Source organism: Phoenix dactylifera, chromosome 2, assembly GCF_009389715.1.
Source record: "Phoenix dactylifera cultivar Barhee BC4 chromosome 2, palm_55x_up_171113_PBpolish2nd_filt_p, whole genome shotgun sequence".
In the NCBI taxonomy this organism is placed as follows: Eukaryota; Viridiplantae; Streptophyta; class Magnoliopsida; order Arecales; family Arecaceae; genus Phoenix; species Phoenix dactylifera.
Genome location: NC_052393.1, coordinates 28,225,333 through 28,247,765, shown reverse-complemented (window position 1 = coordinate 28,247,765; position 22,433 = coordinate 28,225,333). Strand labels below are relative to the sequence as shown.

The following is a 22,433-nucleotide window of genomic DNA, read 5'->3' as shown; positions in this document are numbered from 1 at the left end:
ACATGTTTTCTAATTAGATTAGGAAATCATAGCATGGAAGGAAGGGTTCCTTCATGCATGTGAAAGGGGAAATAAGGGAGAGGCATGCGCCCCTCCTCTTTCATCCGCACCAAAGAAAGGAGGGGCGTTCGCCCCTTCTTTCCTTGTTTGATTCCACACACCACAAGGTGCCCCTCCTTTTTCTCCTTTTTCTCCTCTTAGCTTGCCACACGGAGCAAGGAGAGCCCTTGATTCTCTCCAATCCCTTTTAAATAAAGGATGTGGAAGAATTAAGTAAGGGGTGTGCAAGAATTAAGTAAGGGGTGTGGTAGAATTTGGAGGGATGAATCAAGAAGTGATTTCTCATTGAAATTATTTTTTGTTTAGATAGGCATGAGATGCCTATAAAAGGAGGGGTGGCATGAGGGCTTAGAAGCATTGGAAGTGCCTTGATTCAGCCGCCCACCCTCTTCCTCCTCCTCTTCCATGCATGTGCAAAGAAAAGAAGAAAAAGAGGCACAGGCTCTTCTTCCTCTTCGTCCTTCTTCTTCCTCCTCGTCCTTCTTCTTCCTCTTTCCTCTCAAAACAATCAAGGAGTTGATTGAAAGAGAGAGAAAATTAGCCATCAAGAGAAGATCTCTGCAAGGAAGCTAGCACCCCGGTGAGATCAAGGTTCTTGAAGCGATCTACCTCGTGTGGATACCTGTGAAGGCCGGACGCTTGTGCGGCTTCAAGCGAACCAAATACAACGATCATCAGATAGTGGTGAAGATCTATCTGCTCAAAGGTAAAGATAGAATCTTTACAATTCCTAATAGTAGATCTGAAATTAATCAAGTTAGTAATTTTAATTTTTCCTTAAGATTTCATAATTTTCTGAGTTAGAGAACTCAGAATTTTTTTTGAAATCTACGTTTCCTAGGATGTTCATGAGATGAATGACCCCATGCGTGTCTTTCCGCTGCAATCGTTGCAACACGTGCGGGGGTAACCCGACACCCCTTTTTTTCCCTATTTGCTTCACATGCATGGAGCGGAAATAGAGAAGGTAGAGGAAGAAGAGGAGAGATCTCAAATCCAGACCCTATTGTATAGATCTAGCTTGCTTGAAGCCTTATTAAATTAAAACTTGGTAAACCACTCTCCCCCCTTATTTTTATCTTTTTAACATTTTCTTCCAAAATCAAAACAGCAAGGGGAACAATGAAATCAGTCTATTTGGCTTCTCACAAAAAGGGAGAAAGACATGACATTTTTCTTCCATGAGTCTTAAACTTTAATATGTTATAGGTGGGTATTAACGTATCCTACCATCATTTTTGTTGTTTTTAGCTGCATATTTTATTTTTTTATGTAATAATGCTATTTTTAGAATGACATAATTTTTACAATAAAAATTAATTTTAGGAAAAAGACTTTAAATTATTGAAGACCTATACAAACCCTAAAAAGATTCTAAACAACTATTAAAACAATAAACGAGAAAATATCAGAAAAAATGTGCATTTTAGTGAATTACTGGGATTCCAGTCTATCATCCTAGTACTATATGGACCTGATCCCTAATTGACACTAGGTCTGGAACCTGGATTGGAACCTTGGGAAATCAAGATTCTCATTTTATTTTTGTTTATGCTCTACACTTGTGAATAATGAATCACGTTGAAGTGAAGAACAACACTATTACTTGATGAAAGTGTTTGTTTGGTACTATACATGGTATGTTGTACCGTACTGTACCGAACAATAATGGGCGTACCGTACCGTACAGTACTGGTATTGGTGGCGTACCGACACTCGGTATGCCAGGCATACCGCATACCGTACCGTACTGACACTATGATAGTGTGGCACTGATATGGGGTCCAGTATCGGTACGGCGAATCTTGGTAGATGGTACTATATTGGTAGCATTAGAATATTGTTTATTATCTAGTAATTTTAACATACAAGAATTTTGATTTTAAAGATGCTTTGTCGAGTGCTTAAATAGTTTTAAGTTGGTTTCTATGGATTGTTTTATATTTTACAAAAGTTTTGGATATTATTGTAGGATGTCCATGCACCTATTCTTGGCCTTCTTGGAGCTAAAATCATAGTAATTGCTCTATTTGTTGGTTTTGCTTTGACGAGCATTGTGAGTTACTTCTCTACCTTATTCCTATATGTGATCATTTTACTGCTGATAATCTTTAACTCTTAGTCTTTTTGTTATACTTGCACTATCAGTTAGCCTAAATGCTGCTTGAATTTTGGTGACTATTACAGACCCACATCATGAAATATAAATTCTCTGTCTTTCTTGAAAGATTAATTCCTTAGTTTACGATTTTATTTTTCTTTGAAACATCAATTTTTAATGGCTCTGTTGGTTCAGCTTACTTGCTTCTGAAAAGCTGCATTGCATGTGGACTTCCATTTCTTTGAGTTTAATATAGTCAAATTAAGAAGGTGCAACTTCTGCTACAACCGTCTGCTATACTCCTGATGTTAAAACATTTGACAAATATTGCATTTTGCATATAACCTTTTTTGTCATCCCAGTGCATGTTAGCTTGCAATCATGTTAAAATCTGTATGTGTTAATTTTCTTATCGTCATTATTATATGGAGCACATCTCAAATCAGTTTTACATAGTTCATTGCTTCATTTATTAATACTTGTAAGGAACATTTCTGTTTTAGATTTTCCACTATTACCTAATTCTCCATGTTGATTATCCATTTCACAGTACCTTTTTCTTTCTTTCCTTTTTTTTCCTTGCTTTCTTTTGGTGTGTTATAGAATAAACATCATCTACATCTTCTGATATTAATGGATTCTATTCATTTTCCTGAATTTTCCTTGTTCATTGTTAAAAAGCTCAAATTGTTTTGGTAATGTGCTAAAAAAACTTTGTGTATTCTCATAGAGTAGTATAGTCTGGGAAAAAAGCAATATATATTGAGCCAAGGCAATAAGGTCAACTTTAGAACCAAGTTTTCAAAAGCACATTGAAGCTAAAGATAGAACAACACATCTATGTGATAACTATGTTTCTCTAGGAAGTAGATCAGTCGGTATTGTATCCTAGTGGCAGTGGGTATGTGGCGGCATTTTTGATTGAATGCTATGGCTTGATGGGTTTTGCAGTTATTGCTCCTTCGAATTGATGACATGTTGGTTTAGAAACATATGGTTACCTCTAAGTCTAGATTAAGTGACAATGCACGACTTGATTACTTGTAATAATAGGAGAGGGTAGATGCTACTTCTCTCAGTATGTTGAATAGTACTTAAGCTGAAGAAACATTAAAAGCTCAACAATCAGCCATTTGATTTCTATGACCTGATCTTTAGATAAGATATGTTCATTTTAGCTTTTATATTTCAAGATGCACTATAGTATGTGAGGACCTATTCGGACATGTGGTGAGTCCCACATTAGCTATATAGTCCCACATTAGGTACTTACATAGAGCCAAGAAATCTAAATAATACCTTCCGACTAGCTTTTTTGGATTAGATCCTAGGTTGTAACAAATGGGTATCAGAGTGGACCAAAACCATTGTTCATATGGACTAGGAGACATTGCAACATGGACCTTCCGACTGCTAATCATGGTATTTATGATTGGATTTGAATGGACCTGGACCCTTAGCTCGATGAGGAATTGAGGATGCTAGGACTTAAAGGAGGGAGTATGTGAGGACTCGTGCCGGGTGTGTTTACTTCCATATTGACTATGCAGTTATAGATCTTGGGTACTTATTTACGGCCATAGAACCCAAATAATACCTTTTGGGCTAGTCTTTTTAGGCGAGGTCCTAGGTTATTACAAATCTCTAAAGAAATATCAGGGATTGATAAAAATAAGTCCACATTTCACTATGACGAAGACAACATTAGTAAGGTTTGACTATATTTATAGTTGTTTGGCGGTGCCATCTACTTGACATATTAACATTTGTCATACCTTTGTCATGTTTAGTTAGAAACATCAATAGACTATGTCATACACTAACCTGGCAATGCTTATGCAACTAGTGATTCTTTCACAATAGAATAGTGGCACGTTGTTACACTAGGTGAAAATACGAAGAAGTGAAAAGAGCATTCTAACTTAGTCCCTCACAAAAATTCTTTGGAGGGAATGGGAATGGAAATGGGTAGGGTACAAGAAACATTTGCCTATCCGTATCCGAACCCATTGAAAATCCTACTACCCAAAACTGCCCCAACTCGACTAAAAATTTACCCTAAATTTCCAAACCCATCCCATCAAAAAAGGCTAAATCCGTTGGGCACCCGAAGCTCCCAATTAATCATTATCCAGATTGGGTTATTTGGGTCGGATTATTCGGGTGGGGAACCCGACTGGAAATTATAAAAAATTAAAAAGGTTGGGGAAGAATATCAAGTAAAAATGGCTACAATAATTAGGCAAACAATCTAAATATAAAAGGGCTTTGGAGCTTTTTGATAAAGGTAGAGGTTAGATATCCTTGAGGTTTGGGGTTCAAGTCCCCTCACAATATATATACTTTTATAAATTTTTTTAATATATATATTATATATCATCGGGTTTGGGTAGTGAGTATCCGAGGGTCAAGTCCCAAACCTGTCCCAAACTCTAACAGATTTTAACTTTAACTCCCAAACCCTATAGCGTTTTGCTAAATGGGTCCTATTAGGGTTTTGGGATGGGTCGCATATCCAAATAAACCTGCATGGCTGCCATCCCTAGGAGAGGGGAGGGTGAGGGTGGAGTGGTGAGGGAGCGAATCCATCCACTAAAATGGACCACATGAGAATTCAAAGATTGCAAGAAGTAGGACATTTTATTTGAGTAGAAGCAGCTTTGTACCAGTTAGACAATACAAAACTCCAAAACAAAGTTCGTTGTACTGGTACTAGATGGCGTACTAGTTGGTGACCGGTATGGTAACAATTCGATGCCATACCAACATATGGTACGGTGTAAGGTGTTGATCATCTGACTTTACGCTATTTTCATTATTTTTTTATTTTTCAATCTATTTTTGTTTTGAGTTATTATTTTCGTCATTATGGTTGTTTAATTTAGGATTTTGATGTTGTTTTGATATCTTTCATATCTTTTTTGTCATCAAATGGATTTGAAGTATAATTAAAGTACTTATAATTGACTGTATGTACAATATAACAAGTGGAATCCATTTAATGTACTTAAAGTAGAATTTGCATATCGATATCTAAAATTTGTGGAGTGTCTATCTCTTGTAGATGTCGGAGTTGTTATCATAATTCGGGCCTGGAATATTACACCAAGTTAATAATCTACCTCATTTTCCTACATCCCGTAATCTATACTTGCTGGATGGCCACTCTGATACTGATCTCTGTCTGATACTGGACTGGCCATCCGAAGATCATGATAGCAAAATTTGATCCATCAGGTGCCTAAGGCAATGGGGTTTAGTACCACTCGAATACAATGCCTCAAATGAAGTTTATCCATGCAGGTCATAAACTGACTGTGTGGATTAGGATCCGATGTACAAGTCAGATCCAGACATGTTTAGAGACCCTACTCCACGTGCCAAGTCAACTGTAGCAATGGTGTTATGTCCCAAGTGACATCGAGGGGCCCATCTTCTAGATGCAATGGTATCCTCAAATGCTCAATCAGGTTGTGCATCATGGTCCCTATCGTATGTGGCATGACTAAATTCGGACTAGCTGGTGAATCGGAGATCTTGGGACTATAAGTCATATACAACCATGCCAGTTCCACCGCTACCTCTCTGGCTACCAGATGCATCGTTCGCTTGAACTATCATTTTAATCCTCACCGGTATCGCAAAAAGATCTGGCAACCAATCATTTTGAGGGCTAACTAGTTTTCGTATAAGGGCGAATAGACTCCTCATCCACTCTCTCCAATGGAATTGCAGTTTTCGATCCTTTCCTTTTCTTACTAGAACTATCGTCATCATCACTGGTGTCACAAGATAATCTGGGCAATCGATCATTTAAAACAAGGAATGTTGAACCGGCCTGTACCAGCAATGTTAAAAAACATTGTCGGACGGTACCGGCCGAACTGTAATGGCCCGAACCGGTCCGTACCAGTTCCAAATTTTTTTGGGCTTTCAGATGCATGAACCAGGCCGAACCGGTTTGGCGATCCTTGATTTATGGGTTCGTTGATCTGGGAATCATAGTAAGAAGACTCCTCATCCAGTCATTACAGTGAAATAACAGATCATTTTCCTTTGTATTTCTTACTGATCTGAGGAGCTGCCTTTTTCCTTGGATGCCTCTGCCTGAGTGGCCACCACTTACCTGACTGGGTCCACCGCCTTGAGTGGCTCTATTTGCCTAACTAGATTAGGTACAATGATGGTCTCTTCTTAACATTCTCTATTAAAGTACTGGGAGAATATCCCAGACATGGTGCACTGCAATGATGATTGACCCTTCCTGAACTCTATTGTTGCTTGGCTGGATGTGAGTATGTCATATGTCGTTCTGCCTATTGTTTTGCATGCTCTCTAGATTCCCTTGCTATGAAATTGGCTAGTTGAGAAGGTGATACAGGCTCATCAAGCTTTGGCTGCTATTACTAGCCTCAAGCCACCTAATCACTGAATCTTCCTCATCATATGTAAAGAGGGCATTATACTACAACTCCACTTCCTCTTTAATGTACTTTAATCTGAGCCTTAGATTATAATGAGCATATACTAGGTCCTCCAAGCACTTTTGTATGAGGTAGTTCCTCTATTTGGAAAAAAAAAATCATTATTTTATTTTTATTATTCTTAATCCAAAAAATATATTTTTGTCTAGAATTTATGTAGTTAATGAACAATTATGATTTTGGTTGCATTGCATAGATCATCAGTAGATCTACGGTATATCTTGAAATCATACCAAAATCCAATGTTTTGGCATGATCTCTCATTTTCTCCACTTTCGGCTAATTTTCGACATAAAAAAAGGGAGGATAGGAATGGGTAGGGGGCACTTTACCTGATTTTAGTTGGATTCGAGCTGAAATCCATGAATATGAATACTTTTCTCATGTTTTTTTGTGTTGAAAAATATAAAAGACTCGTTTGGTTTGTGGGAAGAGGGGGGAGTGTGGTTAATGGGAAAATGAAGAAATGCCTCATGTTTGGTTGGAGTTTTCAAAGGAGAAATGGGAAAGTAGCTTTTCCATGGGGATAATATTCCCACATTTCATGGGAAAGACAAACCCACGTGGGACATGAGAAGCCCAATTCCCATCCAATGGAAATTGGAGGATTTTTTTTAGAAGTACTCTTAAGCTTTTGGATAGAATGGTGTAAGGTTTTTTCCTTTATTAAGGGCATAACAAGTATCTTACACAACTTGCCTAGGAAAGTAAATACTCAACCAAATAAAAGCCACTCTGGCATGTGCCACTTTTTCATGGTCAAACAAACATGCAAAATCCGTTTTTCCAGGTATCATATACCCTGGAATTAGCTTTTCAGAAAAAACATTCCAGTGTGGGAAATTTTTTCTTGTGAACCAAACGATTTCAAGAGAGGTGGAGAAGGCTCAAAAGGCCTTCTTTGTCTCCCTCTCAATTAGTTAAAAATGAATAGGGCCCGAACTACTATGAACCAAGTAGAACCGGGCGGGCTTGCTTGGTTCGGGTTTGAATCGATCGGTCCAGGATGGTACGATTCGGTACGCTCCAAACAAGGTTGGAGGAACAAGTACCGGGCACCATATCGGCTCTGTGGCGGCACGAGTCCGTACAAGCCATGTCGGGCCCATGCCGACGAGTGAGGGCACGGTACCGTGGGAGAGGAAAAGAGAGAGGGAGAGGAGGAGGAGAGAGGAACCATGGCGGACGTTGGCGGGGAGGGCCGACGAAAGCTGCGGCAGGCAAGGCCGCGGCCAGTAAAATTTCGAGATTTTTAAGTGAAGTCAGCAAGTGATTTTCCGACTTCACTTAAATTTTTTGAATTTTCTTTGAAGCCGCAGTCGAACCCCTATTTTGCGGCCTCACCTGCCGGCCCTCCTGACCTCTCCCTCTTCCTTCCTCCCCCGCTCGCTCTCTCTTTCCTTCTCCTCCGACTCAGACAACGTGTCTTGTTTCCGTTGTCGGAACCGTACCAGTGAGCTACTGGTACGGGTCGGATCGGCTGGAACTATCCGATTCGGGATAGTTCTGCCGACCGTGCTCCAAACTTTGTGGTTTGGGACGGTATGATGAATGCTATAAATTTTTTACTTCAGTATGTAATGCCTAGAACAACGTTTTCAGCCTTTGTATTTGATCCCATGCTGGTAGGTAGGGGTGGCAATTAGGTTGGATTGCGTTGGATGGTGTCAGACAGGGGTCCGGTCAAAAATTTATCAACAAGAACCCGACTTGTTTATTAAGTAGGTCAAAAACCCTGATTCGAACCCAACCTTTTTATCAAACATATAATCCAACCCGCATAACCCATTTATAAATGAGTCGAATCAGGTTTAATGGATTAAATAGGCTAAGTGAATTTTTATTGGGTTAAATTGGTTTAAAAATGGTTACGCTGGTTGGGTTAAATAGGTTAGTAGGTTTTAAATGGGTTAAAAATTTGAGACATGATCCGACCCAATAATTAAATAGGTTAGAGGCATGGTAGATTTCATCACTCCAACGATAAATCATCCACAAACGATGCAAAACCGGCCCGTACTGGCTGGTCCAGCGGTGGAAAATGGTACCGGCCCATACCGGCCTGAAAAAATAACAAGAAATTATAATAAATTTTGTTCGAAGGAATCTAACTTTAGTAGCTCTCCAAATGTTGGATGCGATCTAAGAAAGTATATAAAATACTTCCAACAATTATACTATGAAAACAAAGACTAATTCTAGATTATGTTGAGAATTCTATTCTTGCATCTAGCCACACTCCCATAATGGTGTCCCTTTAGTCACCAATACTTTGAATCTATAAAGAATAAAGAGACTAAATAATGAGCTCGACTACCTAGTAAGTAATGAATACCTCAACTAGATTACTCGAGTAAAAGATTAGTAAATTTGCCTTGCTAATATAAGCATGCATGGCAAACTATTATATTTTTGTAAGATATTTATAATCATAAATATTCAGGTTTGCTCAAGCATTTGCGTAGAAACAATTTTAAAAGACCATATTTCAACTCAATAGGCTTTGAGACTATGACCATATTTATACCGGGTGATAGGACCAGAGAGCTGCATTGATATCCTGTATAGTGGGCTAGAATACTACGCTTATACCTTGCAGAGTAGGTTAGAATTCTGTACTTATACCCTACATAGAATGTTGTACTTATACGCTGCTGTGTATACTATAACGGTATAACCCATGTCGTCTGGGTCCAAAACCTGGTCAGGTTGAGAGTCAAATATTTGAAACACGTCAATGCTATTTATAAATCATTTAGATGTCAAATTATAAGCAAATGTGCACATTCACAACATTTGGTAATAAAGTAAAAATAATATTTTATGTTACAAATTTGTTTTCCGTTCAAAACATAATTTCTTAAATTCAGAACTTGTATATTGGTCAATTTATAATTTATTTTATATCAAATACTTATTCAAAGGCAAATTCATAGAAAGCCCCAAAAAAAGTGAATCATTATTTACAATGCACACACTCAACAGACAACTCCAACTAATCTTTAAAAATATCTCCAGGATCAAATATCAAGAATTATATTTTTATCAAAATTTGGTCGTGATAAAATTTAAATAAATTTTAAGTCTTGGATATGCTAGGACTTAGATAAAACCTTACGATTGCTCGAGTCCAACAAGATCCCTGAGCCTCCATGGAATTGAGCAACTTCAATAATATATCACCTAGAAATAAATTTTGTAAATTTATTTATTCAAAATAGTATATCATAATATTTACAGAATTAAATGCTAGTTATCTTCTTAAGTTTCGAATTTCAGATTAATATTTTATGTAAACTTTCTTGTTAACAGCTGAATTATTATATACAAAAGTTTTACTAATAAAAATTTATTTAGTAGGAAATAATTACCTGAAACCTAATTTACAGAATTTAGAATATTAAAATATAATTTGTCCAAAAAATTATGTATAATTTAGGATATTTAAATATAGTGTGTGCAGAAATTTAGCAATCAGAAGTTTTTTCTTGTAACTTTTTTCCCTAATTAATATACTGAATTTTCATAATTTTGTAATTTATTGTTGGAATTATATATTTGCCAAAATTAATCAGTATTCACTTTGTTGTTGTCTTATTAAACAGAAAGTAATTTATGGGAGTTTTATTTTGAATTACAGATATTTAATATGGAATAATCTACTACACAGATATTTGAAAACCAGAAAGTAATTTTCGGAATATTAATTTGCAGATATTAAGATAGATTTTTGTTTTACTGAATTTAGTTATTGTAGAAATTATTTTATACAGGCTTTTTCTTCTTAAAATTAGATAATTCATATACATAGAAATTATTTTGATATTAAAATAATATGGAGAGAATGAAGATTTTGTTGTAGAAGTTTACAAGAAGTTGGGATCAATGTGTGCACAGGAGAAAGAGAGAGAAGAGGGATGATATGGCTGCATTCCTTGCAAGGGAAAGAGCGAGGAGAGGAAAATCTTGCAGGGTTCTCATGAGAGCAGAAGAGGGCAATGGTGTTGAATCTCTTGAGAGAGGGAGAGATGCGATTGGAAAGGAGGTGCTAGTGCTGTTTTCTCACAAAAAAGAGGGAGTGATAAGGGGAGGAGCATGTGATTTAAACGGTACAAGACGCTTCTAAACTGAGTAACTCGGTTTGTCACAGAACAAATCAGAGAATGGGGGTGTGAGATCAATATAGTAGTGGACCCCACCTAAACTGAGTTGAACTTGGTTGGAGTTCCTGCCTTTTTTATTGGATACTGCAAGTCGGCAAAGATTGTTTATGACAACCAATTATACTAAACTTGAACATACTTAAAGCAGTCGAACAAGTACTGGGTGTCGTACCGATCGGTGCTTGGTACGGTTCGATACCGGTTCGGACCGAACCAAACCGGTATGAACCGGTTGGGCGTGCCGGTTGACGCACCAACATGCCCTAAATTTTTTTGTGGGAGTTCTTTCTCTTTTCGAACTTTTCCTATGAATTTAAGTATAATCTGATATTTTTTGATATTTTCTTGATACTTTTTTGATTTTTTTTTATGTTTTCATGATCTCGGTTTAAGCTAAATGATGCATTTTATTACTTTAAAATGATATAAATCATAAAATGAACAACATAAAATATCTTCAAATTAAGATACAATCAATTGCATACTTTTGAAGTCCAACAAACATACATAATGATATCTAAAATCGGATTGAGTAGCGATGCCTCTCGTAGATATCCGGATCATCAGCATAATCAGGAGGCACATCAACCCATCTCTCTATCCAAGTGGCGCTATAGTCTTGTATGTTCATCCCATAAAAAACGTGCACCAGATTATAAGCACTCTCAGATCTCTCGCTAAAGCTCTAGCTCTGAAAGATGTTCTCTGGCTGATAATACGGCTTTGGAGGGGCCCATCCAAATATTTCGGCAGCAAAATCCAACCCGTAAAATGCTCCAGACTGCGTAGGATAGTAGCCGCCGGAAGATGCCTCAAACGTACCATATCCATATCTATATCTATATGGGTCATAGGCTGTCTGTTGCAGTGGATATAATAGGATCCAGTATATAACTCTGAACCTGATACGTCTATGGATCCTACTCCACATGTGAGGTCATCTGTAGTTGCATTATGTCCTCCTGAACAACCTCGAGGAGCCCATCTCTTATAGGCAATCGTATTTTTGCAGACTCTACCAGATCGTGAACCATGGTCCTGATCATGTGTAGCATGCGTAAACTGGGACTCATCGGTGTATTGAAGACCACCCTCCAGTTGTATCTCATAAATTGGGACTCCTCCACTCTCTTTAGTGCCAGCAGATCCATGATCACCAGAATCGTAATCACTGCTGCTCAAGGACTCCTCGACACTCTCTATTGGGGCTGCAGGTGCCTTTTGTTTTTCATTTTTGGTCTGCCCTAGCCTTGTGGGCTACGAGGCTAGCCAGTTGTGGAGGCGATCTTAGCTCATCAAGCTCCGGCTCCTCCTACTGGCCCATAAGACATTCAATCATAGGATCATCGCCATCATCAATGAAAGCACTATGGATTAGATCTGCATACTTAAGCTCCACGTCCTCCTGAATGCACTTTAGCCTCAATCTTAGATTTTAGTGAACATATACAAGGTCGTTGAGGCGCTTCTGTGTCAAACAGTTCCTCTACTCGCCACATATCCTATTTCTTATCCTTCTTCAGCATTGAGTCAACCCTTTGCTGCTTCGAATCTTTGCTGAAAAAGGCATGCAAATCTAAATCATGGGTTGCTGCTCCTGGTGGAATCTCTCTAGATGACTTCTTTTTACTACCAAAAGCCTCCAGTATAGATGCAATCCGACCACCACTTCTGCTGACGCCCTTCCTAACTGAGGAGGTCCTCGTGAACTCTGGATATGGCACGCTGCCCATAGAACCAGAGCCCGACTCGTAGAATGAGGGCCCAAATCGAGTCCTATGCCTGGCCATCTTCTTCTGCTACCACTGATCATCCAGGCTCGTCTGCATAGTAGTCTAGATCTGTTTCTCCTCGTCATTTGGAGCGGACACCTCCTCTGACTCCCTAGAGTGATCAAAAGGTGGTTTTGCCGCTCGGTATTCCACCTCTGTCTTCTTCTTGGTAGCCCTCTCTTTCACTTCTTTAAAATCAGCGAGGTTCTTCTTCATCAGCTGCTGAAACTCCTGTAGGCATCTGCGGCACATAGATAAGTCACCGTAATCACCAGCTAAGTGCTGCTTCAACCTAGTTACCCCTCCTCTGAACTCTTGGTTACACCAGTTGCACTACGACTAGCATTGGCCCGAGAGCATTCTCCCATGCTCCTAGCCAATATCACGCTCTGGGTTCTTTTTTCTTGATGGCTCCATTTCTTCACCCGGTTGATCAAGTATGCCAGTATATCAGTTATTTAAAATTAGCAAATTATTAATACGAGGATGATAATTTTTTTACCCCAGATAATATATCTGATTTATCTAATACATAACTTTAATTTATTTATTTATATATTTTAATAATTTCTAGTTTAACATAATATTTGCATAGCATAAATTTAGAAAAATATGATTTCTACCTCAAAAATTACTGCTGAATTATGTAATACGTACTACTAATTTTTCATAATTTTTTGTATCAATTATATATTTTAAATTATTTTTTATATTTAAAAATAATTTTTAAATAATAATATTTCAAAATTTTAATTTCATCTCAGATCGATGTAGACCCTAATAATGGATGCTATATAAGTATATATTTTTTTTAGACTCTCGGGCATGCAAAAAGATTACTTATTTTTTAATTCTTTTCAAATTTAGGCCTAGGCTATTGTGCGCATGATCGCGTCAAAACTTAGATGAATAGACACCAAATTTTTATATAGAGTAGCTTGTATGCTCCTAAATATGTTTCTAATTTAACATTTTTTTAAAAAAATATTTATCTTTTTTAAACCAAAAATATATTTATAATTTTTAAGAATTATATATAATCTAAAAATTAAAAAATTTTATGTCATAATATACATCATCCATAGATCTACGATATATAAAAAATCAAGCCCAAAACAAAAAATTTGGCATGATCTTTCTTATTTTGCAATTTTTGAGCTATTTTTTCAAGGTCTCTATAAAAAAAAAGAAGAAAGAAAATAGGAGAAAGGAAGCACACCTTATTTAGACTTGGCTCTTCCTTTTGATAGCTTGAATCGATGTTGTTTGTGGAATTTTTCGAAAAAAAACTATTTTTCGAAAAAGAAATTTAGCTGCATAAGTTCGGGAAGGCCTTCTTCGGCCTTCCCTTTTAGTGGCATTCAGCTTTAAAAGCCGAATGCCAGGCTACAGCCACAACCACAACAGACGAATAATTTAGCACCGAGTCCAAGATGAACTAGTTGGAGCTAGCCGGTTCCGACTAAAAATTACCGATTTTGGCCAATATTATTGAGGTTTCAGAACCATTTTTCTATAGCGAACCGACCCAGTCTGAGGCCAGATTGGCTCGGTTTGGCCTGAACCGAGCAGTACGGCCTAGTTCGGCAATCTTTGGTTGTGGATCAGGTCATAATTTGCCACCCCTATTAGTAGGTCAAATCACATGGCAATTGCATGCTGCTAAAGGAGAGACAACAGTTTTGCTAGGTGTTGAGACAAGACAATATTGAGGTAACATACCATAAAGGTACCTAATTGGGTTGTATGGTACACCCGAAAGTAGGCTATATGCGTTGGCTATATGCGTTACTAACTCATAGCTTTCCCTCTCGCTTCTCTTTTTTCTTGTCCTTTAGTTTTACATATTTTTAATTTTAATGTTTGCTTACTGTTGTCCCTTAACTAAAATAAAATAATCAGAATATTTCATTTACTTTGTGGAAAAAATAAGCAATCATGATAAAGAATGAGTCAGTGTTTTTTCTACCAAAAAGAAAGAAAGAATGAGTCAATATACTATAATTCATTCAATTTTGTACCAAAGATCTTTATTTCCATTTTTGGATACTTATGAATCTATATGTGTTTACACTTTATTTGAAGCATGGAACGTTCTTTATCCTAAGATCTTAGTTATATACTTGTTCTTTTGAATCTAACAGGCATTATGTACTAGACTTCAACCTGGTTTGGAGCAGAAAGTTGTCCTTCCCAGAGATTCATATCTTCAGGTTTGCTTTGAAGGATCAGTGATTTTTGTACCTTATTGTTCTCTAAGAAAGACCTTTGCTGATCATTTTCATGGGTACTTCTGTAGGATTATTTTGATGATCTTGCAAAGTATCTTAGAGTGGGACCACCATTGTATTTTGTTGTAAAGGACTTTAATTACAGGTACTAACAAGCATTACTGTGTTTGACACAGTTGCTTTTTAAATTAAATTACTGTTCTGTGCTATGCTTAATTTATATCCATAATTCTTTTTATCATCAGTCTGTCATAACAACACCTCTATATTGGTTTATGGTCACCTCACTCAATGCTTCCCTCTTTCCATATTCTTACTGCCTCTTGCTGGCTAGGAATAAAAAGATAACCACAATTCCACCAAATAACTTTATGATCGAATCCAACACAGGTTGGCTGCTCCTAGCAGAACTTCAAGAACTTATACAACTACTTTCTCTACTAGTAGGAAGGCTTCCATGAATATTTGAGGGAGAATCGACATTTTCATGTTTGTTTTGTTGCGAACTTTTAACCTCACGTCAAATCCTATCTAAGTGTTGACTGCTTGTCATACGTAAGACTGAGTTTTATACATAACTATAAAAGGGAAATGGACCATACGCTTGACACTTAACTTTATTGAGCATGCCTTTCATGTAGACTTTTTCATGATGTTCTTCATTAGTTTAAAATTGGACATGAAAAACTATCCAATTTACAAACTATCTTATAACTTAAATTAGCAATATAATGACCTACCATCAAACTATTCAGAATAATCCACTAAACTTGGTCTTTTCTTCCAGCTTGGAGTCAAGACAAACAAACCAGATATGCTCCATCAATCATTGTGATTCAAACTCTCTCTTGAATGAGGTAGACCACATCATTGTCTTTATCCAGACATTCTAATCAATATTTAGAAGGCTTTCCTAATTGTTATTGTCTACCATACTGCATGTTTATAAATATACATTATTCTTCTTTCAGATTGCAAAAGCAGCATTGATACCTAAGTCAAGTTATATTGCTAAGCCTGCTGCTTCTTGGCTTGATGATTTTCTTATATGGCTATCCCCAGAAGCATTTAGTTGCTGTCGCAAGTTTGTGAATGGGAGCTATTGCCCCCCTGATGATCAGGTCTAGCAGCTTTTCATCTTTCCTAATCATGTAAAATTGCACTTTGAATTCTATCCATTGATATCCTAAAAGTACATTTAAGCAATGCCTCTCTTGCCCATTAATATGTTATTTGAGCTAGAAGCTTTGAAATTATTTCCTTTGCTTTGCAAACGATATTTCTGTTTTGGAAAACTCATTGCATGAATGAAAGAGGAAGTATGGCTATTTATGATTTGGAGAAAGCAATGAATTATAAAACTGAAAAATTCCACGTAATTTTTCCCATGAACTGCTTTAGTTATTTGGAACTCATCCTCTCAAGCTTATTTTGTACTCAAGAGCTCTTAATTGCAACATGTGAAAATAATTATTAAAGAAAATATATTATAATTTTCATGGGTTATGGTTTGCTGGTTTTATTTTGGATTCTATGAAAAAGTAGTTTCACTAGCATTAAATAAAGGCTATAATACTCTTAGCATGTTTACTGAAACTTTCATTTGTTTCATTACTAGCCTCCTTGCTGTCAGCCTGATGAAGGATCATGTGGCATGGGTGGAATATGCAAAGATTGTACCACGGTATTATATCTTCAGAGTTCTATGTGTTGTTGGTTGTTCTATAATTATTACATATAAAGTGTAAATATTAGCCTGCTTGGACTGGATGTGTCCCTATATGAAATGTAATTAATATATATTTACTTCAATTAAAAGGGGTGCAGTTTTCTTTCTTATAGCTACGGCTTTTGAGTGCATTAACTGATCAGAATGTGTAATTAAATTATGTATAATTTTTTATGCTTTATTTTTCCTAGTGGTATATGAATTAATAATAAAAAAATTTGAGAAAACTAACTATATCTTTTGTGGTTTTAGTGCTTCCATTATTCAGAATTACATGATGGTCGCCCTTCTACAGTACTGTTCAAGGAAAAGCTCCCATGGTTTCTCAATGCATTGCCATCCTCAGATTGTGCTAAGGGTGGCAAAGGAGCTTACACCACTAGTGTGGATCTCACTGGTTTGTATCATGTTCCGTGCCCTTATTGTAACATACAATAATATAATGGTGAATATTTATCCATCATGAACATAAAATAACAATCAATTTCATGTTGTTAGGATATGAATTAGTAGGTTCATTATAGTCAAACTTGACAGTTTGTCCATTTCATAGGTTACGAGAGTGCAATTATTCAAGCGGCATCATTTCGTACATATCATACTCCCCTTAATAAACAAGTAAGACAAAAACACCTCTAATTAAATATTATTAGTTATTACTATATCATATCTAACCTTGTGCTTCTAAACTGACATGATTTGGTTGGGTTCCCCTCAGAGTGACTATGTGAACTCAATGAGAGCTGCCAAGGATTTTAGTTCCAAAATTTCTGATTCTTTGAAGGTATGGTGGATTTTATTATTTTCTTATTAGTGACGTGACATCTTCCTTATCATTTTATAACCAACAAGTTTTCCATAGCACATATTATTTTGGTAGAGTAGGATAAAACTGATCTAAAATCCTAGGAAATTTATATCGTTGAATGGATGCATGCTTATGATGAACTCAAATAAGAATTTTCTTAAGGTCGAGGTTCAAATTTTGGTTTCCAAGCCCCGGACCAAAACATTTGGGAGACCTCATGAAGCACAGTTTACAATTGTAATTTGTAAATGTTTATAGAATAGATTATCTAACACGTAGAAAAAAAAAACTATAGCAGCATAAAAGGAATATCAGCTTTCATTTTCAAAAATGCTATGAAATTTTATGAACCAGTATATAAGATGAAAGCTAGCAGACATCATGTTAGACTATAATAACTTATTCTTAATTCTTAAAAATCTGAAACATATCACGATGTGATTGTGTCTTAGTTATAGATATTGTTATTGACTTCCCTTTTTTAAATTACCTTATAGTCTATATCATATCAACTCGATTAAGAACTCTAGATGTAGCCAAAAAAAGGCTATGATAGAAATTCAATTAGAATGATGAAATTAAAATTGTTCAAAGTAGGAATTTTACTTTTCATATAGTTTTAAGTTTTAACTATTTGTGGTCCAACTTGGGTAACTTTACAAATGTAAGATAACTTGTACAGACATAACTAGTATGACAAAAGATGGCAAAAACATAGTTTTACCTTAAATATCTGGAACCTAAGTCTTTAGTTTTTCCAAACCTTCTTGAAACTTGCAAACCTATGTCTCTTTGCAAGAATGCTTCAATTCTTGCAACCAAACCATCTGCTAGGATCCCCCTCAATTTATTTTTAGAAGAAGAAAAAAAAAAGAAAAAAAAAAGAAAGAAGAAGGGAAAGCCCTAGATTTTGGTACTAGTCATCATGCATCTTATTTCGTTAAGATTTTGGTACTAGTCAATAATGGTTGCCATGAGACCAAGCTTTGTTCTAGATAGATTATGGTTAACATTATCTGGTGCTAGGTTATTGGTATATTCCTATTTTGTTGACAATTTTATGTACTATGGAAATACATGTGTATACTATCATTAATTCTTAATATAAACCTTAATACTATAATTTTGTGAGTTGTTCTTTGGCATGCATACATCAATTGAATTTCATATAAAGAAATGGTTTGAACCAAGGTCCGCCACGCCCCCGGGGGTTCCCCCGTCCCCTGCTAGGCTCCGCCGCCCCTCTGCGGCTCTCCGATGGCGGCCACAAGTCTCCTCCCTCCCTCTCTTCCCCACCCTCTCTCTCCTTCTCTTCGCCTTCTTCATCTCCGGCACAGAACTGGCCTGTACCAGTTTCCACGGCTCCGGCGTACCGGTAGCTAGCCGGACCGGTTCGTACCGGCTAGTATGGGCCGGTTCGGCATACCCTGGTTTGAATTGTTGTACATATGATTATTCTACTCTAGAAACTTGAAATTACTAGCTACCATGTTAGAAAGCCGATTGGAGACTCAACTCATCAAGGTCGAGATCGGCCAAGTCAGGCCAGAGTTCTCAAAAATTAGTTCAAATGTTTGAGATTGGCTAAAATGGTCCAGATTAACTAAAATGCTTTTAGAGATAAGCCAAAATAGAGCAATGGGAAAATGAAGCTATAATGCCATTTGAGATGAAGCCACAAAGATAGGTTGATGTAAAACCATAATTCATATAGAAATGAGCTGAGATAAAGCCAAAATATTGATAGAGATCGATTGATATAAAAAGCCATAGAGATAGACCGAGATATTGCTATAGAGATCAGATAGAAATAGCCTGAAATAAGGCTGAAGTAAATCCAGAATTTTGTAGAGATAGGCTGAATAAAGCTAGTGTTCTTGAGGTCGGCTTAGTGAAGCCAGAATGCCTTTAGAATATGCTTGAAGTATTTAAGATCATCCTATCAAAGACCAAGATAGTAGACTTCAGTCCTCGGAGGCCATCAGGCCTTGAGAGATATTTGTAGTACCTGTCCTCAGTTCTCGACATTGTTCGGCCAAGGTAAACTGTGGTCCTTTTGAGGTGGCCAACGGGCCTTAAAGGATGTAGTAGCTATCCTCTATTCTCGACGTTGTCTTGTCGAGGTGGACTGTTGTCTTGTCGAGGTGGACTGTAGTCTTCCAAGGTGGCCAACGAGCTTTTTTGGGTGGCGTACAGGCCTTTTTGGATGGCCATGGGCCTTCACCCTCGGTTCTTGGTGTTGTCCGACTGAGGAAACTTACAGCCCTTTCGAGGTTGGACTATGGTCCTCTTTGATGGCCAACGGACTTTTACTACTAGTTCTTAGCGTTGTCCAATCAAGGTGGACTATGGTCCTTCCGAGGTTGGATAAGGGTCCTCTTTGATGACCCATGGACATTTATCGCTAGTTCTTAACGTTGTCCAATCAAGGTGGACTATGGTCCTTCTAAGGTTAGATAATGGTCCTCTTTGGTGGCCAACAAGCCTTTACCATTGGTTCTTGGCATTATTTGACCATGGTGGACTACGTTTCTCCAAGGTTGGACTATGGCTCTCTTTGGTGTCCAATGGACCCCTAATCGGCTGGGTTCTTCTGAAGTGCTAACACCCGGTTGATTAGGCCGAATATATCTTCTCTCATCCAAGCCTAGGCCCAGCTATGATTTTTCTAAACAAAGTTATCTCCGCCTTCAAGCTTGGTAGCTTTTGTGAATGCATGAAACCTATGGCGTTTTGGCCCTTCAGGTCAGTTATTAGGGAGGAACTAAAACACAATTTTATTAATGGTTAGTAACAAGGGATACAAAATCCAGTGTGATGGTTCTTACTGATGATGTGCCTTAAGGCTGTCAATGTTTTCATGTTTGAGGTATGGATACCCCTCCGAACTTCTCAGGCTTGGTTATTTGGCATAAGTTCTTCGAGTTTAGTGCAAGGCTTCCACTCTCTTCTAATTCTATGGCTTCCTCTTTTCATTGAGCTGATTCTTCAATCTGAACTATTTGATCGCTAGTTGAAGGGCTGGATCTTTAAGCAATGAGTCCTTTGGAGTTAGTGGCGTTACCTCAGTAAGTGGTCAATTATCTTGCCTTTCATGGATTTGCCTGTTTTGACCAATGTTTCTCTGATCATCTGTGTCTCGGCCGAGGTACCCTCATTGAATGAGGGTCACAATCTCATCTTTTAGCTGTACGCAATCCTTAGCATTGTGGCTATGATCGTTGTGGAACAGGTAGTATCTTCTTATGTCCCTCTTCTCAACAAAAGTCTTCATCTTTCGAGGCCAGCTCAAATTCCTCTAATCTTGAATGTCCATCAAGATTTGGTTTCTTAGAGCATTAAGAGAAGTGTACCTCTTGAACATCCAAGATGGACTCCTCGGTCGAGCGGTGCTCCTTTCTTCTCGAATTTGTTTTCTTCTCGGCTCGCCATTCTCTTTACCACTCTCGTGTGTCTTTCCATTCTTTCCTCCTCCCACCTCTTTCTGAGTAGCTATGGCTTGCTCAACATGAGTGTATTTATCTGTCTATGATAGGAGTTCGGCCAAATCTTTGTGAGGCCTTTTCTCGTGCATGAAGCTGAAGCATGAGCCCTTCAGACTATTTATTACTGTGGCGACTGCAATTGAGTGGACCAACTCGCGTACCTCCATCATCTCAATGTTAAACTAGCTAATGTAGCTTCGGAGGAACTCATCTTTCCTCTGCTTGATAGCAAATAAGATGGTCGAAGTCTTCCTCTGCCTTCTATTACTGATGATGTAGCCAATAAATTGGCGGCTGAGCTAATCAGAGGAACTAATCGAGCTTGGTTAGAGACTCGAATATAAGAGTTGAGTCACCTTCCTGAGAGTGGTTGGGAAGGCCCGATACATCACAGTGTCAGTTGCTCCTTAGAGTAGCATGAGAGCTTTGAAGCTCTCAACATGGTCCATCGGATCCCTGGTACCATTGTAATGGTCAAACTGGGGCATTTTAAGCTTTTTCGACAAGGGCTCCTCCATGATTTCTTTAGTATAGGGAGGCTTGCTCTTCATCTCCATGTAACCCCTTGCTTCAGGCTTTCACTCTTGTAAGGTTTTGATCTTGTCTTTCATCTCCTTAATTTGCCGCTCGAGTTCCACCTCCCGCTTGAAGACTTTTTTCGGCAGACATAAAGAAGGATTGTCAGGACTAGAAGCTATAGTAGAGGGAGAGTTGAGGCAACCGCGCCTCTGGCCAACATCAAGGTTCTTAGGATGAGGGTGGTTATTGTTTTGCGCTAGGCCATCCTGATGGTTCGACTGGTCAACCGGGGGGTTGACGACCTACTGCTACATATTCTGCATCGCCATTGTGAGAACTTGCACTGCTTCATGAGCAGGTTGAGCTGCTCAATTCTTATGGCTCCTAGAGTCTATAAAGGTTGTTGAGGTCTCTGAGGGATATGTAGGGAGCCATCAGAGTCCAGCTGGGTGGACACTTGACGGTTGTTCCTTTCTAAGCTTCATGGCTTTTCTTCCTTTGTTCCCACAAAGGATGCCAATCTATTGCGTCGATCCTCAGATTGATGATGCAGGCTGCCTCCATGGATCTGCAAGGCAATAAAAGGGTTAGGTGACTCGCTAGATTGGCTTTGACCGGGTCCTTCGATGCTTAAGTCAAAGAGGATTTTTTGGTGGGAAGAAAGGAAGTAGAAGGTAGAAAGAGCTTAGTAACAATGATTGTAATAATGTCAAAGGGCTCATGGCATTTTTATAGATGGGATCTTGAATCTTCTGCGAATCGTATCTTAATAGCTTGGAGTTGTGTTGTACTTATTTGGGATTGTGATATAATTGCCTAAAGATTCAGTGCAACTGTGGGAGGTTATTATGGTAATCTTCACTCCCGATGTGATGGAGAGGGCGCCTTTTTGCATAGGGTGGAAAAATCGTCAACCGAGGTAAGAGGATTTGGTCAACTCAGGGAAGATGCTGAGCTGAAGGTATGCCATTGACCTCGGTGATCATATGGTCTTCTCATCCTTCTCCTTGGCTTGATCAAGGGAGACTTGGTTCGGCCGTGTAGAACACCACATCAATTATGAGTTGGACCAATCGGATCA

The 22,433-nt window shown here is 37.9% G+C and overlaps 1 protein-coding gene across 6 annotated transcripts in view; it reads left to right on the top strand.

The window, feature by feature from the left end:
* Positions 1 to 22,433, top strand: part of LOC103723575 (NPC intracellular cholesterol transporter 1-like) — a 112,632-nt gene that overhangs the window by 68,804 nt on the left and 21,395 nt on the right. For all 6 annotated transcript variants that reach the window (XM_039123861.1, XM_039123865.1, XM_039123863.1 and 3 more), the window contains 9 exons: positions 2,033 to 2,116; positions 14,725 to 14,793; positions 14,880 to 14,956; positions 15,599 to 15,668; positions 15,783 to 15,932; positions 16,430 to 16,495; positions 16,793 to 16,937; positions 17,094 to 17,158; positions 17,259 to 17,324. In XM_039123861.1, the coding sequence (XP_038979789.1) occupies positions 2,033 to 2,116; positions 14,725 to 14,793; positions 14,880 to 14,956; positions 15,599 to 15,668; positions 15,783 to 15,932; positions 16,430 to 16,495; positions 16,793 to 16,937; positions 17,094 to 17,158; positions 17,259 to 17,324 (792 nt within the window). The remainder of the gene's footprint in view (positions 1 to 2,032; positions 2,117 to 14,724; positions 14,794 to 14,879; positions 14,957 to 15,598; positions 15,669 to 15,782; positions 15,933 to 16,429; positions 16,496 to 16,792; positions 16,938 to 17,093; positions 17,159 to 17,258; positions 17,325 to 22,433) is intronic.